This window comes from Pomacea canaliculata, linkage group LG2 (assembly GCF_003073045.1).
Source record: "Pomacea canaliculata isolate SZHN2017 linkage group LG2, ASM307304v1, whole genome shotgun sequence".
In the NCBI taxonomy this organism is placed as follows: domain Eukaryota; kingdom Metazoa; phylum Mollusca; class Gastropoda; order Architaenioglossa; family Ampullariidae; genus Pomacea; species Pomacea canaliculata.
Window position 1 is genome coordinate 20,854,635 of NC_037591.1, and position 15,302 is coordinate 20,869,936.

The following is a 15,302-nucleotide window of genomic DNA, read 5'->3' on the forward strand; positions in this document are numbered from 1 at the left end:
CTTTGGTTATAATGTTTTAGTTAGGAGTGTTTGCTCTGTTTCTCACAAAAACACTTATGTAACTATGGATCTAGCCTTTTTGATTCTTGCATTTGTCTGAAAGATAAATCTTGCTCCTGACCATCAACTATAAAGGCATTTGACAGAATGTGGGATGAGGGGCTGTAGCACGTGATGCGAAAATTCAAAATCAAAGGGCCTTAAAAAAAAAAAAATGAAGCTCTATACAACATACAGGCCTGATGAGAGGGGAGGAAGGGGTCTGATGTACCCGGGTCCCTGGCTGTGAAGAGGGCCTGGCCTTGGTCAGTGGATTGCTTCCTCCTTTTCATTTTCTTTTAAGGAAAAGTTGATGGAATATTCCTCACTCAAGGGATTTGTTTTTCTATGGTAGACTTCATTTGATCCTCTACCAACACTTTTCCTCATTTACCAACCACTCACCTGTAAACAACTATGTTCAAGTAGTGATGTAGATCCTAGTGCACTTGTCCCAATGTCTGCAGTCTATATTATGTTACGGAATGACGTAGATAACAATCAAATTTTAATCATGCTGGGAAAATAATTTATGATTACAATTACAAGAGGCTCGCAGAGGTCATCTCCCACGGGACCCATGCTGGCTCTGGGCAGCCCTGATATCAAAATCAACACAGTACTACTGGATAATCAAACATGAGGTTTCTTTCACACACCAGTGGGTGCCACCTATTGCCAATGCTATTAAATATCTTAGAGAACATCTTGTGAGAAATCCTGTAGGACCCCCATTTCCGTCAGTGGGAGGTCTATGTGCAACTTATGCTTTTTACACACCTCTATGATGGCAGGCACCAAGAACAAGACCTTAGCAACAGACTTAACGACATTCAAATGAATTGAAATATAGACCAGCAGAACTAGAGCGAAGTCTAGGCAACACCAAAGACCAACATGGAGTACAGCTCAAGGAGATGAGCAGTTTTAAGAAGTGAGGCACCCTTTCCAAAGACAGCAGCTCAGAAGTTAAAAAAAAGTGCATGAGAAGCTGCTCTAGGATCTTATAAAGGTAACATAAAAAAGATTGTTAAATAGCATGGTCACCACCCAGGAACCCTTTCTTGCAGCACTCAAGCAGCATAGTCTGGCCATGTGTCTCATGACATTTTGTCTAAAACTTTCTTTCAGGCAACAAAAGGGTTGGCACTGAAGTCAAGGAAGAACTGCACAATATAGCAAAACACTATCCAGTTAATGTTCCCTTGGTGACAGACCAGCATAACCATGCATTTGTCAAATGACTTTATCTCTCTGGGCGTTCTTCCTCTGAAAAACAGACTTAAATTCAATGTAGGACTCCTTACCTTTAACTAAACTTATCATCTCATTGCACAGAATGATCTCGAAATTACAAAGATAGGTGGTGTAGTTTAGACAAGCCTATGTGTAGCCTTTATTGATGTCAGATGATGTTATTGGCTTCAACATTCATCTGGCGTACGATCGAGTTGTGTGTTAAGGGAAATGGGTGGGTGGTAAAGATATTCAACTAGATTTAGGGAAATACTATCCTTTACTGAGCTCATATTAGTTATTTGAAACAAACTATGTTTACTAAGATTTTTAAACGATGAAACTATTCTCGCTCAAACTCGGTTTTCAACTCATTACTAGCACAGTCATTGCAAACAATTGAACACTAAGGTGTTATTATGATACGGGGGGGTCCTACCTGTTGCAAAACAGTTAATAAAACCGCCATAACTCTCTAGGTTGTTACTATTAGTACAGAACAAGTTTTAAATTCGGCCGGCGTCTCATGCAAGAACCTCACGTGACCATGCAGTCGACCAATGTTAGGTTTGCTTCGTCCAGCTGCCGTTCAGGAGAACTAAATATTTGCCTTCACTCTGCGGCAACTATTTATAACTGTTGGGTTTCTTATAGCGGGCGGTTGAGACATTGAATGTAGTGTAGGATCAGCCGTGTTATCGTTGTAGAGTGGCGATGACAGAAACATAGGTGGTAGCAGCTGGAAGTAAAGGAAAAGTATTTATGTGCGGAATACGCTGACAGTAGATTAACTCTTCGCTTTTGTTCGGAAATGTAAGTATGTTTTAAAGAATAGATGCGGTAATTTTCGTCCCAGCTATATATGTTTGTGACTGTCGTCTGCAACATAGCTTTTTTTAGTCAAGGGATAGGTCAATTACACAGGTGCTTGTGACTGCAAGTGTGGAGTGGTAGCAACAGATGCATGAAATTGTGGTCTGTAAATATGCCGGTATTGCTTTCGAAGAGATTAGTGTGTATGCACATAGTCCCACACATATTGCACTTTGTACAGACTTTATCAAGGATGCGTTTCGTTGCTTCGTTAGCAATTAAACTGTTATGCTGTCGTCTGCTCCAGATGCCATGGTAAATAATTTGAGAACCGTCCTACATATTCTTCGTCCGGTAAAGCCGAAAAAGCCGAATAAATATAGTTTAAAAATCTCTTGTACCCAAACAATTTCAAAATTTGAGATGCTTTTGAGTTCATAAAATGCAGTGGTTCAGAATAGTTTCACAACGCCAGAAGGGTACATTTGATTTATTCTCAAAATCAGGTACAATAGCACAGGGATCATATTCACATCATATATCATATATCAAAGTATCTGAAATAAGTTTTATCAGGACACAAACATTTTAAATTTCATGAATGACGTGTTCCGTCGATTAACAAATGACAGAACTGTTACTGCACAGCAGATCGAATCAATTATCAGATAGAACTAAATTAAGTTATTATGGGTGTGATGCTAACGGAGGTATCCGTGTGTTTTGCTTCATCGGCTGATTAGATCCGCAGGTTTATTGGCTAAACTTATTGATGATATACACCTGAATACATGTGCCTCCTTTTTCTGTTAACCATAATAATTTGTGCCTTATACATTCTAGATGTGATGGTGTATGAGTAATCATTATTAGTAGGTGTGCACTATTAATGATACACAGGGAGTACAACATGCAGGCATTTTGTTCTTTCTTCTCTTATACCAACTACGTAACTGTTCAGTTTGTGCTTCAGGTTTTGCTATTAGCTGTTTTTAGTATAATAAACTCAAAACCCCTAGACTGAACTTTAAAAAAAGAGACATTAGTAGGTATTATGTCATTTTAAGTGATTTCCCAAATTTGAGCAGATAATTCAATCTCATTGAGGAGCTAAGAGGTAAAGCCTTCAAACATTTGTATTCATAAATGACAGAAAGAAGTCAAATACCTAATTAACATATATAGATTCCAAGCTTTCATATAGACTTAACATTGTTACTTATGGAAGGCTTGCTTCTTGCAAAAGGAAGACATTTATTTTTGCTAAAATTTTTGATTGTGTATAATAACTATTCTTCATTTACCAAACTTATTGATTGAATAACATCAGACACAGACTATTTATGACATCATCAGTAATATAATCTGTGGTTATATTATGCTTGTAACCTTTGGTATTTTGGGGCCGCAGTTATAAAGTGAGAGTAAGTCTTTTCCCCTAGGGCAAAATGGGGATCTTAAGGATAAGCTTCTTGTTTCCAAAGTTAATGGTGTCCAGCCCTCGGACACTACTTCATGTTTCTTTATACTAGTGCACCTTTGCCACTGATTTACAAGTACGTCTCCACAGGTAGCACAACATCTTCGGGTCTGGACATGGCTTTATAATTATCGAAACGAGACGCTTGTCCTTGAGTTTCCTATGATGATCCATGGCAATGACTTACCCTCATTTTATAACTACCACCCCTGGCTTGGAAAAATAAACTAATTTGGCATAAAAAGTATTTTATTAAATAATAAGAAAGGCATTAAATTTGTAAAAAATAAATGATGCTGAGATATGTTTATATATATATACACACAAATATTTGTGTTCCAAGGATGGTTTTAATCTTTACCTCTTTTTTTTAACCTGTCATGAAATCTCATTATTATACTTTTAAAACAATCTAAAGCACAGCAATTGAAATTCTGGCATGCTTCATTGACTCTGTTTGTTTTTGTCTTGTCAACAGAACAATTTATCATATCTCTTAATTTCATAAATAAAGTAGAATGTGTAGATGTGTATGTGTGGTGGAGGTTGAACTCTGTGCTCTGTGCAATCCTCACCAAAAATTAGTAGAAGTGTTTCTGTTGTCTGAGGGTTAATCACAACCTGTATTTGATTGGTGTTGTCCTGCAACATGTTTCTTTTCTCCATTATAATATAATTCATTACCAGTCATTGCAAATGGGAAAATACTATAAAGAAAAAATTTCTACATTATTCTACTACTTTCATGTGGACAGCGCCTAATTTAAGAGCATATACTATGCTAGAGTGGGAGGGGAAAGAAAAGGCACATTGCTTGGTGACTGGCACCAGAGAGTACTCTCTGCTGGCACTACCACATTTTATATCTCACTTTTTCACTTGAAAATTTGTCTAGTAAGGGAAGGCATATTTCACAGTGTTTCACTGTTTCCTTATTCTGATGCTATGCATGAATAAACATGACTCAGTGAAAGCAGTAGATCAAAAGCTCAAAGCACGAACACCAGAAGACGCTTTGTCAGCTGGTTGGTTGGTTGGTTAGTTAATCTTTGGACTTAAATGGTTGAGTTAAATATGATTTTGAAGTAGATTATCAGTCGAACAAAGGATCTTCAGCTTATTGTGACATACAGCTCTTTGGGATAAAATCATAGGCAGTTAGACATGTGACTTAATGATATTGATGCAGTTAAAGCAATCAAGGCATCATTTCATGTGATCAGTACTTTTAAATGTTTGAGAACAAGTATGATAACTTATTGGCATATAGTTTACCTGACTCCCTCTCTGTATTAATTGATCAAATTATCCCTCATCTGTTGCTTTTGTTAACAGCATTTCCTTTCTTTGTTTGCTATCTGTAGTAAAGCAGCTTACATTATTATAGGCTAATGAGAAGTGGGTCATGTGGCAGGAACTTGTTTCTATTAAAAATTCTTTATGTATTGAAAAGCATATACACGTGTGTTGTATATATATATTCAGTATTCTTGATGATCCATTTGTTTAAATGCAGAGTTAGCAATGGGAGAACCACCTGCTGGAGGTGGAGGAGGAACAAAGGGAGACAGTGCCGGAACTGACTATGACTACTTAATTAAATTCTTGGCATTGGGTAAGCAAGTGATTAGTGTTTAGATGTTATGTTGCAAAGATATATATCTTACACATTACATCTCATTCATATGATAAAGTAATTTTCATAGTGATCAACTTAATTTTGTGCATATGTGTGTGTATACAGGTGACTCAGGTGTAGGCAAGACCAGTCTGCTATACCAGTACACTGACAACACCTTCAATGGTAGATTCATCTCCACAGTTGGTATAGATTTCCGTGAAAAGCGTGTGGTAAGGCAAATTTAAATGTGCACTGAAAACACATCTCTTACTTGAGCATTTCTCCTAACAACAGTCCACAGAATTCTCTACTCCTTTTTTAACCTCGCCTCCTTTTTTCTGTTTATTGCTCTATCCCTACTTGATTTCCTCTGCTAAATCATGACATGGTTAGTTCTTACCTGATTCCTCTTGGCATTTTCTATATTTATCTAATATTAGTCATCCATACTTCTGTTCATCCTTCCATTCCTTCCTATGTTGTCCATATCTTGTTCTTTTCTCAAGTGCTAGAGCATGTTCCTTATGAAGAGGAGCATGTGCTTTACAAATCATGCTTTTATTATTATTGTTGTTATTATTATTATTAAATTGAATTTGGTTATCATTAATTTTATGGCTCACCTTGAATCATGACTATTTGCTGATTCATCCCAAGAGTTGATACTAAGTTTTTTTTAATTTTGTTTTATATAGTGAGAAACACAATTGTGAAGGCAAAGCCCTATAAAAATCTGCTTTCCTGTTAAAAAATAGCATAATAAATAGTGTGTGTGTAGATATATATATACACACATATTTTTACCTATGAGAAAGAAAGGTGATGGATGTAGTTACATTCAAGAGTAATTAAGTGTGAATCTTCTCATCTTTATCTGTGTATGTGACTTAAGGTTCATAGAGTTCCTGGACCTGATGGGTCAATGGGTCGCAGTCAGAGAGTTCTGCTGCAGATGTGGGACACAGCTGGTCAAGAACGGTGAGTGTAAGATTAATATTGTAAATAGAAATAAGTTCAACAGGTCCCAGAAACTACTGATTTTATTAAGTGGGTAATGCTCATGCTGGTGTCACGGACATATATTTGGACTGCAGCTTTCTAACAAGGCCAGCTTTTTGCCTCTCATGAAGTTGTAGGCGGTCAGGTTTCAGCAAACCATTTAACAGTTTAATATCTGGAATCGTGATAAAATGTCCAAAGTCAGCAATAGACTTGCAATAAATTTGTTACTTAGTTACTTTTTTTGTGTGAAAAGATGTAAGACATCCTTGATCCTCACTTCCAATGACTTAAAGCAAATAAATTGAAAACACAACAGACCATAAAGCTTGAAGCTTTTGTACCATCATCAACACAAAAGCTTGCATTGTCAGCTCTTCTTCTTATGTTGATACTGGAAGTGAATTTGTGCCTTGGCTTCGTTCTAGAAGCTAACACAGGAAAATTCCCTTGCAAACGGCCCAAAAATATACATCCATGCGGGAGTGCATGACAGGCAAATATTTTCATAAGGTGACAGAAGAAAGAATAATATGATTGCTTAGTTTTGGCTTAAGATTAGAAGATTTTTCTTATTTTATACATTTATATAATGATATAAATGCAATGATGAAACTTTTTTCTGGGTCTATTCTGAGAAAGCGGGGAATGATAAAATATTTGTAGATGATTATTTAAATTTTCTTCTCTAAGGACAACTAATCAGAATTGAATAGGGTGTCACAGTGCCATATTGTGTACAGGTTTCGAAGTCTTACAACAGCATTTTTCCGAGATGCAATGGGATTTCTCCTGCTCTTTGATCTGACAAATGAGCAGTCATTTTTGAATACACGAAACTGGCTAAGCCAGCTACAGACCCATGCTTACTGTGAAAACCCTGATGTTATTCTTTGTGGCAACAAAGCTGATCTGGAGGACCAGCGTAGAGTATCTGAAGACAAAGCAAGAGAAATGGCTGAGAAATTTGGGTAAGTACAGCAATTTCAGTATTTCTTTTCTTAAATGGGTTTTTATTTACATTTTGTAGTGCAGTTTGGTTTATTTCTCTGTGTGTGGATTTGTTTGATTAATTTCATATTTTTTGTTTTCATAGTTCTTGTAGATATTTTTGGTGTTACCTGCACTACTTTATTTTATTATCCATTCTGCACTATGCTTTTTATTATGTTCTCACTATCTGCAGTCAAAAAGTTAAAATATGGATGCATACAAGTAAATTCATGATATAATAATTTCAAAATAGAGTTACAGTCTTTTACATCAGTTACTTGTCCCATTATTTTCATGTGGGGCAGAAATCTCTTGCTGAGAGATTCAGAAATTGTGGTAGAGAATTTGCTAGCTCTCTATAATTCCTCTGTTGACCTTTTAACAGAGTCATTTCCATTAGCACAGGGCATTCTGTAATGTTGATCATTGCTGTTGTTACGATTACAGTGCTTTCACTGCTAAAGTTTTATTCTTTCTGAATGCAAAAGTAATCCTGTTATTCGCAACAAAGATTGGTTTGCTTTGACCAGCTTTTTGGTTGTTTTTTTTTTTAGGCGCCAAGTTCAAATGTAATGTCTTATATTGCAAGTCAATAAAAAATTTTGATTGGCTTCATTTTTTCAGATTCTATAGTTATTGAGTGCTTTAGCACTACTGCTTGATGAGAATAAATCCAATAAGCTACACAGCAACAAGCAGCTGTTACTTAATTCAGTGTTCAGTGCAGAATAATGATGGTATTAATCACCTGTTACACTGACCAGTTCTGAATGAATGATGTTACTTGCAGACTGCCATACTTTGAGACCAGTGCTGCAACAGGCTTAAATGTAGCAAAGTCAGTGGAGTGTCTGCTGGATATGGTGATGGCTCGCATGGAGCGCTGTGTTGACAAGTCGCAGCTGCCAAAGGGAAAGAATGCTTTGAACAACAACTCCAACAAGGGACTCAGATACAATGACCACTCTTCAGATGGAGGCTCTTGTGCATGTTGAATATTTTATTGTTGTTTTTAACTTTGACTGCTTGGTTATTTATCTGCATGTGGTCTCTTGCATTTTATCAAAATATATTTTTGTGATTGTGATCACTTTTTCAAGTAAGAGATGTAATCTCAATGTATGTTCAGTTACCATAGAAACAATTATTAGTTTTATAGAAGCAAAACAACACATATTACTTGAATTTTCAGAAAGCACTTGTGACTAGGTAAGTTCTCAGAAAGACTTAATTAATAATACTAATAGCAATGAAAATAAGAAACTCCTCTCTGTTCAAAGCTCATTCTGATGAAGTAACTTTTTATGTCCACTTTTGAGCAGGCAAGCAACATAGAATAATTTAAAGTCTACTAATAATGAAAAATAACCGTTCTTATAGATTACACCATGAAAGTCATGTTTCCATTTCATCTTAATGTCATCATTATTTTTATCATTATTGTTTTATTTACTTTACCTGAATAAATAGACAATGCTTAAAGTGTATCATCGCAAGGCTATATTGAATCCACATGATTTAAAGTAGATTTGTCCAATATTTTTTCTGCTGTTGGCAGTAAGTCAAACCTGGATAAGGTAAATGAGGATGCACATGTATCCATGCAGAGCATACACATGTTCTCATTTGATGCTTGAAATCTAAAATTTTGAATATAAATAAAGGCCCTATAGCAATAGGGAATGTATGGACCCAGGGACCCACGTAAATGAATGATACAGCATGAGGCATTGGTACATGGACCTATTGATGTAAGTCATAAGAAATAAAATGTCTTAAAATTTTTGTTACTATTAGTTTGTAATTATTTGTTAGTTTATTATTTTTTTTGTCATGATTTTGTTGTTGAAAGTGGAGGAGGGGCTAAAAGTTTTCACACATCATATTCTGCTGAAGAATACATCCTCTGTTTTCCTTCAGAAATCATGAATAAAAATAAATGCAAAAATGAAAATCATGGACCTTTCTAGGTTATTACTCTAACCCAACCTTCACAGGTTTTATGTGCTTTACAAAGAAAATAGGAAATACATATACAAATGCATATGTATACCTGTACACACATAATATTGGGCATAGGTGGAAGGATGGGTAGGTGGGTGGGACCCATTTTAACAAGGTTTTTAATGCTTTTCTGGAGAGCAGCTAGAAGCAAAATTGTCAGAATTATGTAAATTTTAAAATCTCATTACTATTTTCATTTATGGAGTTTGTTTACATTTTGACTGCTGACTTCGTACTACATCACTAATTCTTTATTCGTAATGCCTCATCATATTAATCAGATGAGTATTTGTATCAATTTGATGTTCTTGCAGTATATGCCTTTTTAGGGGTGGGAAGGGAAAGATTTGCTGTATCACTTTAAAATTTACTTTTAAAATTGAATGCTTCATTATGTTAGGTCTCTTTTATTTATATAAATTTTTTAAGTTAGCCATTTTGCAAATGGCATGCCATGTTATTTTTCTTTGACTAATTGTGGTGCAGTTTTAATGTAGCATAATTTTGCAGCCTAGCTGACCAGCACATTTTGTGGGTATTGTTAAATTAGTATTTGCAATTGAGTCATAGAGGCTGTTTATTACTGTGGATTACATTTTTTTTATTAGAGTATATACAGTTTCAGATTTAAACATGGCTAGTTTTACAAGAATTAGGTTGGGTTTCCATGTTTTAAAAATTAAGACATTTTCTGCATGGTTCATCAAGTTTTTAAAAATTATAAGCATACATTTTACTGCGATTTTAAAGTACATTTCATTTTAATTATTAAACTTTAATTAACAATTTTTTTCTTTTCTAAAACCTCAGGAAACCTTTCAATTTCTTAAAGATTAAGACACATTTAATTTCTACTTTTGCTTTGAGAAAATTATTAGGCATATGTGCAATTCTTTTTTTTTTCTTATTTTTCTTATGCACATGCAGTTCATCAGTTGTTGGCATGTGCACTTGCATAAGGTAGAAGTAATTAAGATTCATAAGAAGATATGAATACTGTTTTATCTTGCCTAGTTTCATTTCATTTAACATGGACGAATTGACATAACTGAGCTGTAGCTATGAAGGTGTTCACATCTGTGGATGCGAACTGCATAGGCCATAGGAAGAGTTACGAAAAATGCATTGTTATGAAAAACTAAATTGATTGGATGAAATTCTGGTCTGAGAGAAGTTCTAACATGATCTTATCTGACTGGGAAGAAAGAAGTTTAAATTATTTTGTCTTGTGAAGTACTAATACAAATCAATAAATCAATGGCTAAATTTTTCTTCAGAATACAGCCAACAAAATCATAAGAAAAATAACATGCGTTTATGGTTGATTTTCTTGTTCGTAAATACTTGTAACAGACTGCAATAGTATCTGAGACATTAACTCTAGGAGTTTGTGAAAGAATCTGAAATAGTTATACATTCCAAAAATACACTCCTTTCTTTTATATTTGGTTGGTAGTGTTTGTAAAAAGCTTGTTGTTTATTTAAATAATTATATATTTGAGAATTGTATTTTGTTGTGTACTTAATTTAGTTAACCATGAAAAACGGACCAGAAGCATAATTATAATGTAACTTAAAGGAAAATTTATGCATGAATTTGTCAAACTTTTATAATTAAAAAGTGTATGCTACATGTAAACAATTATTGCTATAATTGTATTTTTCATTAAACATTTTTGTATAAGCTAAACTAGATATATTTTTTAAAGCAACCATTTTATTTGTTGAAGTAATGTTTATTTTTGTTTACTGCTGTTCTGTCCTTAGGTTTCTTTTTTGAACCAGTGTGCATTTTTTTGGCATTTCAAAAAAAAATTGTCTATTTATGTATGCTTGATATGTTAATTTAAAAACTTATGTATTATAATTTTATTTTGACACATTTCATTATCATTGAGGTCACTAATTAAAAAGCATTATTTTGTTTAAAGTGTCCAGATGAGATCGCAGCACATTCTATAGATATAACAGCAAAATGCCTATATCAGGAAACTATGATTATAGCGAAACATCTGTTGAAATCATGTTACTGTTTTATAATTATTTAATTAAATGTCTACATCTAAAAGTTGGTTTTTAACTATTTATTATTATGGTCAAGATAATCATAGGTATATAGTGAAAAATCTCAAGAATATATACAAATGGATGTTAGTCCACAACCTTATGTGTAATCTCTATACGGATAGTGAAATGTGTTATCCATTGTTGAGTGTTTGATGTAGGGATGTCTTATATTATTGAAACCCATCTGGAAGACATCTTTAATAATGTTTACATATGTTAATGTGGTTTGTTTCTTGGCTCACTTTCTGCTCTGTTGCTTTCAGTCTGGCAGCTGACACAGCCATTTGTAGTGTTTTGTACCCTATTTATAGATTAGTAAAATGGTCTGGGACCATGCTTCATATTTACTCAGTTTTCCATCACTTAGGAACCCGTTTACCCTTTTAACAGTTATTATGTAAGTGCTGCTATTGATTTTGTTTTTGACAAATCCATTGCACAGCCTTATTACAAACTGCAATGATAAAAACTGGGCAGACCAGTAGACATATATTTTCTGTATCTGGTTGTCCAGAATGTTTCATATGCCAGTCACCATCTGCTGATGATATTTAGTGGTAACAACATGTACAGATTTTTAAGGTCTGCATTAATATTAAATATAGTTGTAGGAACAACACATTAGATCCATAGAGAAATATTGTGGCCAATACATTGGTATAACCTGTTTAAATGTTTTTCTTTTACTTGTGAACAAAAGAGCATTGCTTCCCATCTCTCATTGCAGCCCTATGTTCCTCGAGGATTAACAAGAAATAAACTGAATTTCTATCTCCCATTCGTTGAACTTCACAGAATCAGTCATATCCAACCATTCTTGTCAGTTTCTGTCACCAAAAGCTCATATCTACCTTTACATCTATCAAAGCCCACTGGATTACTGCAACTTTGTTGATCTCCTGATCCGCTTACTGTACAATTTTTTCAAAAAATTTCATTAAAGCCACTTGTACTGCTTTCCATAGGAAAATCCAGACTATATGACACTTCTCAGTTCTCTGGCTACAGTGAATTCAAGCTTGCCAAGTCGCCATACTGTGCTACCTGTCTTGCTTTAGCATGCCTTTCTATCTACTGACACCTTACCACCCGTGTTTGTCTCTTCAGTATGTGTTTGATGCTCTTTCTCCTTTTCTGGCCCCCATCATTTGGGATTCTCTACCCTTTTCTCTCCCTGAGTGTCCACATTTGAAGCTTTAAATTCCAACCTCAAAACCCAACTCTTTAAGAAGTATCTTTCATAAACAAGCAAACTCTTCAGCCATACTTCTTTCTTAATTTTCATCCATACACTTTGTTTATGTTTGTCATGGTGTCATCCATTTGGTGAGGCTTGTGTTCCCTTTAATTTTTTTTTTTTCAATGTGTGCAGACTATATGAAGCGTTGCATGACCACACCACAATGCTGACATAAATGCTGAAGTGCATGATTTCCTAATGGCATCATATTTGTGTATTGGTCATTTTTATATGCTAGAATGCATAGTAGTGTTAATACATTCAGGTACTTTTGGATTTGAAGAAATTCTAGCAGAGAAAGGCATGCATAGAAGGTTCATGCTGGACATAGGCATGTTTAAAAGAAGGGAAAAGCTCCCAAAACGTAGCTGGAAATGGTTAACCACGTCTAGGACACAGCATATGGAAGATGGAACCTGGCTTCTTCCATCACATTTACCTGTCCTGATAAATCAGTACCCATATGCTGAGTAGGGAGGTGCATCTTCAATCAGGCTGATGCATAGAGTAATACTATTTCTGTGCATGCTCTTAAGCACATGCCTGCATATAATCAGAAAATAGGTCATGGTCAAATGGACATGTGCTTTACCTGTTTTGTGTATTTTTTTTTTTTTTTGGTTCCTCAGTGGAGCATAGGGGCGCAACTACACCACGCCATTGAACCCTGTTCTGGGTGTCCCTTTCCAGTTGAGACCATGTCAAGCCAGCCATGTCTCTGAGCCAGCTGCCTCCGCCTCTCTGTGAACTGATCTCCTCTATATCTGTCTGGGTCTCCCAACCCTGCACTTTCCCTGTGGGTTCTAGAGCTTGTCTTGTTAAATTGATCCAGCCCCACTTCTGCTTCTTGATGCCTTGGCTGGCAGGTTTTCGGTTGGTTCTCTCCCACAGTTCTGTATTGGAGACTTTCTCAGGCAATCTGATGTTGAGGATGTGGGGTAGACATCTATTGATGAATGTCTGAATCTTGTTCGTGATGGTGTTTGTCACATGCCATGTCTCAGATCCATATAGGGCTGACTTAATACAGTGGAACCTCGGTTAACGAACGCCTCGGATAGCGAATATTTCGGTTAACGAACAAAATTTCGTTAAAAGTTTGTCTCGGATAGCAGATTTTGGTGTGTAGTTGAGATAGGTTGCAGGCTGTGGAATGCAAGCCTGGCTTTATTTGTTTTGTGTATGCTGTCCCCTAAAAACTTCCTTTCTTGATTCCTGGTACATTTTTTCTACTGTGATTATTTTATTTAAAAACATTTGTTCATGTATGCCTAGTTGTATTAATATAAAGGTATATATATAATAACCCTTATGCTTACAAACTCTTACATTGTTACAGGAACAATCAATATTTTTGCGACAAAAATAAAGTCATTTATCCTCTGCTTATTCCTTTATTATGGTGGAAGGTGGCTGAATGAAGAGTGTATACTCAGGTAAACACTTATGTAGAGACAAACTATTCACTGCACTGACTGATCTTTACTCAAAAGAATATTATATTTTGTTTTGTCTTTTAATGAGGAGTTAGCTTTTAAGGCTATCTGTGGTGAACTAGCTTAGCCCCAAAACAGAGAGAAATTTTGTGACACCAAGAGAAAATCGTAACCTACAACCCATGGTTCTTTCATGGTGATGTGCTTTATTATGGCATTACTAGGCTGCCACAAAACAATCACCAGTTTTTATAAAAATCATCATTTTAATGGAAACAGACTTGAATGAAAAATGTAATACGATTAGAGGCCCGCTAATTATTTTAATTGCAGTTTATGAGACGGTGCTGGTTGCTGCAAACGTACATAACAAAACTAAGCACGGAGCTCAGCATTGTAGGGCTGCATGAGTGCTCTTCTCTCTTTTTTCATACAGGCACATGTTTCATCTGTGAAAATATGGCTACTTTCATGCTGAGTTTCGAGAGTTCATATTTTCTTTTTATACACAAAATTAAGAACATACGCACTTTACGCGATGAACTATAGCCATACCAGCACACGACATACAGTAGGCGTCCAAGGGTTCCACCTATCGCCTGTATTGTTCACTGTTCTGAAGAACATGCGTGAAACCCGCCACGACCATCACCCATTTATTATTTCCATTGGTGGAAGGCCGATTTGCGACCTTATACTCTTCGCATACGACATCGATCTATGCAGGCACTAACAGCTGTCTAGACTTCACCAACAGACTAACAGTTCAAACGCACATGGAATGGAGACTAGCAGTGACAAGAGTAAAGTCATGGCCTGATGGCCATTGGTAACGGCAAAGCAAATATCTATGCGAACAAAGCACGGCTGGAAAAGGTACTTAATTTAAGTACTTCAGATTGACCTACCCTCTCCAAGGAAGACAGCTCAACGACATATATCTGCATCTAAATCGGGACATCAACGGTAGCAATGGCTAGGCTGGACCGGGTCTGTCACAGCCATAACATCAGGTTTGCTTTAAAGTACAAACTGTACAAGTCCCTCGTAGTGCCGATCCTCCTTTACGGTTGTGAAACGTGAACCCTGCTTGCCGAGACGGAGAGGGATATCCAGACATCCGAGAACAATTTAAGTGCCCGATGAGACTGCTCCGGATCTCGTACAGTCATGGATGACTTTGTAGACGCAGGCCGACCACACACGTAGGACACCAGAAACCTCTAATTGCAACAGTTCGTCAAGCGGCGTAAGCTAATCTGTTTCGGCCATGTGGCCCAGACGACGCTTTATTTTGTGCTTTGAATACGACCACATGTATATAATATATCAACACGTCCTGCGGAACGGACGAGTCTAAAAACTGGCGCCGAT

The 15,302-nt window shown here is 36.0% G+C and overlaps 1 protein-coding gene across 1 annotated transcript; it reads left to right on the top strand.

The window, feature by feature from the left end:
• Positions 1 to 1,908: 1,908 nt before the first annotated feature.
• On the top strand, positions 1,909 to 12,025 carry LOC112556781 (ras-related protein Rab-27A-like). Its single transcript, XM_025226149.1, has 6 exons — positions 1,909 to 2,088; positions 5,085 to 5,183; positions 5,313 to 5,419; positions 6,082 to 6,167; positions 6,932 to 7,159; positions 7,972 to 12,025. The coding sequence occupies exons 2-6, from the start codon at positions 5,093 to 5,095 to the stop codon at positions 8,174 to 8,176; spliced, it is 717 nt and encodes a 238-aa protein (XP_025081934.1). The 5' UTR covers positions 1,909 to 2,088; positions 5,085 to 5,092; the 3' UTR covers positions 8,177 to 12,025.
• Positions 12,026 to 15,302: the final 3,277 nt, after the last annotated feature.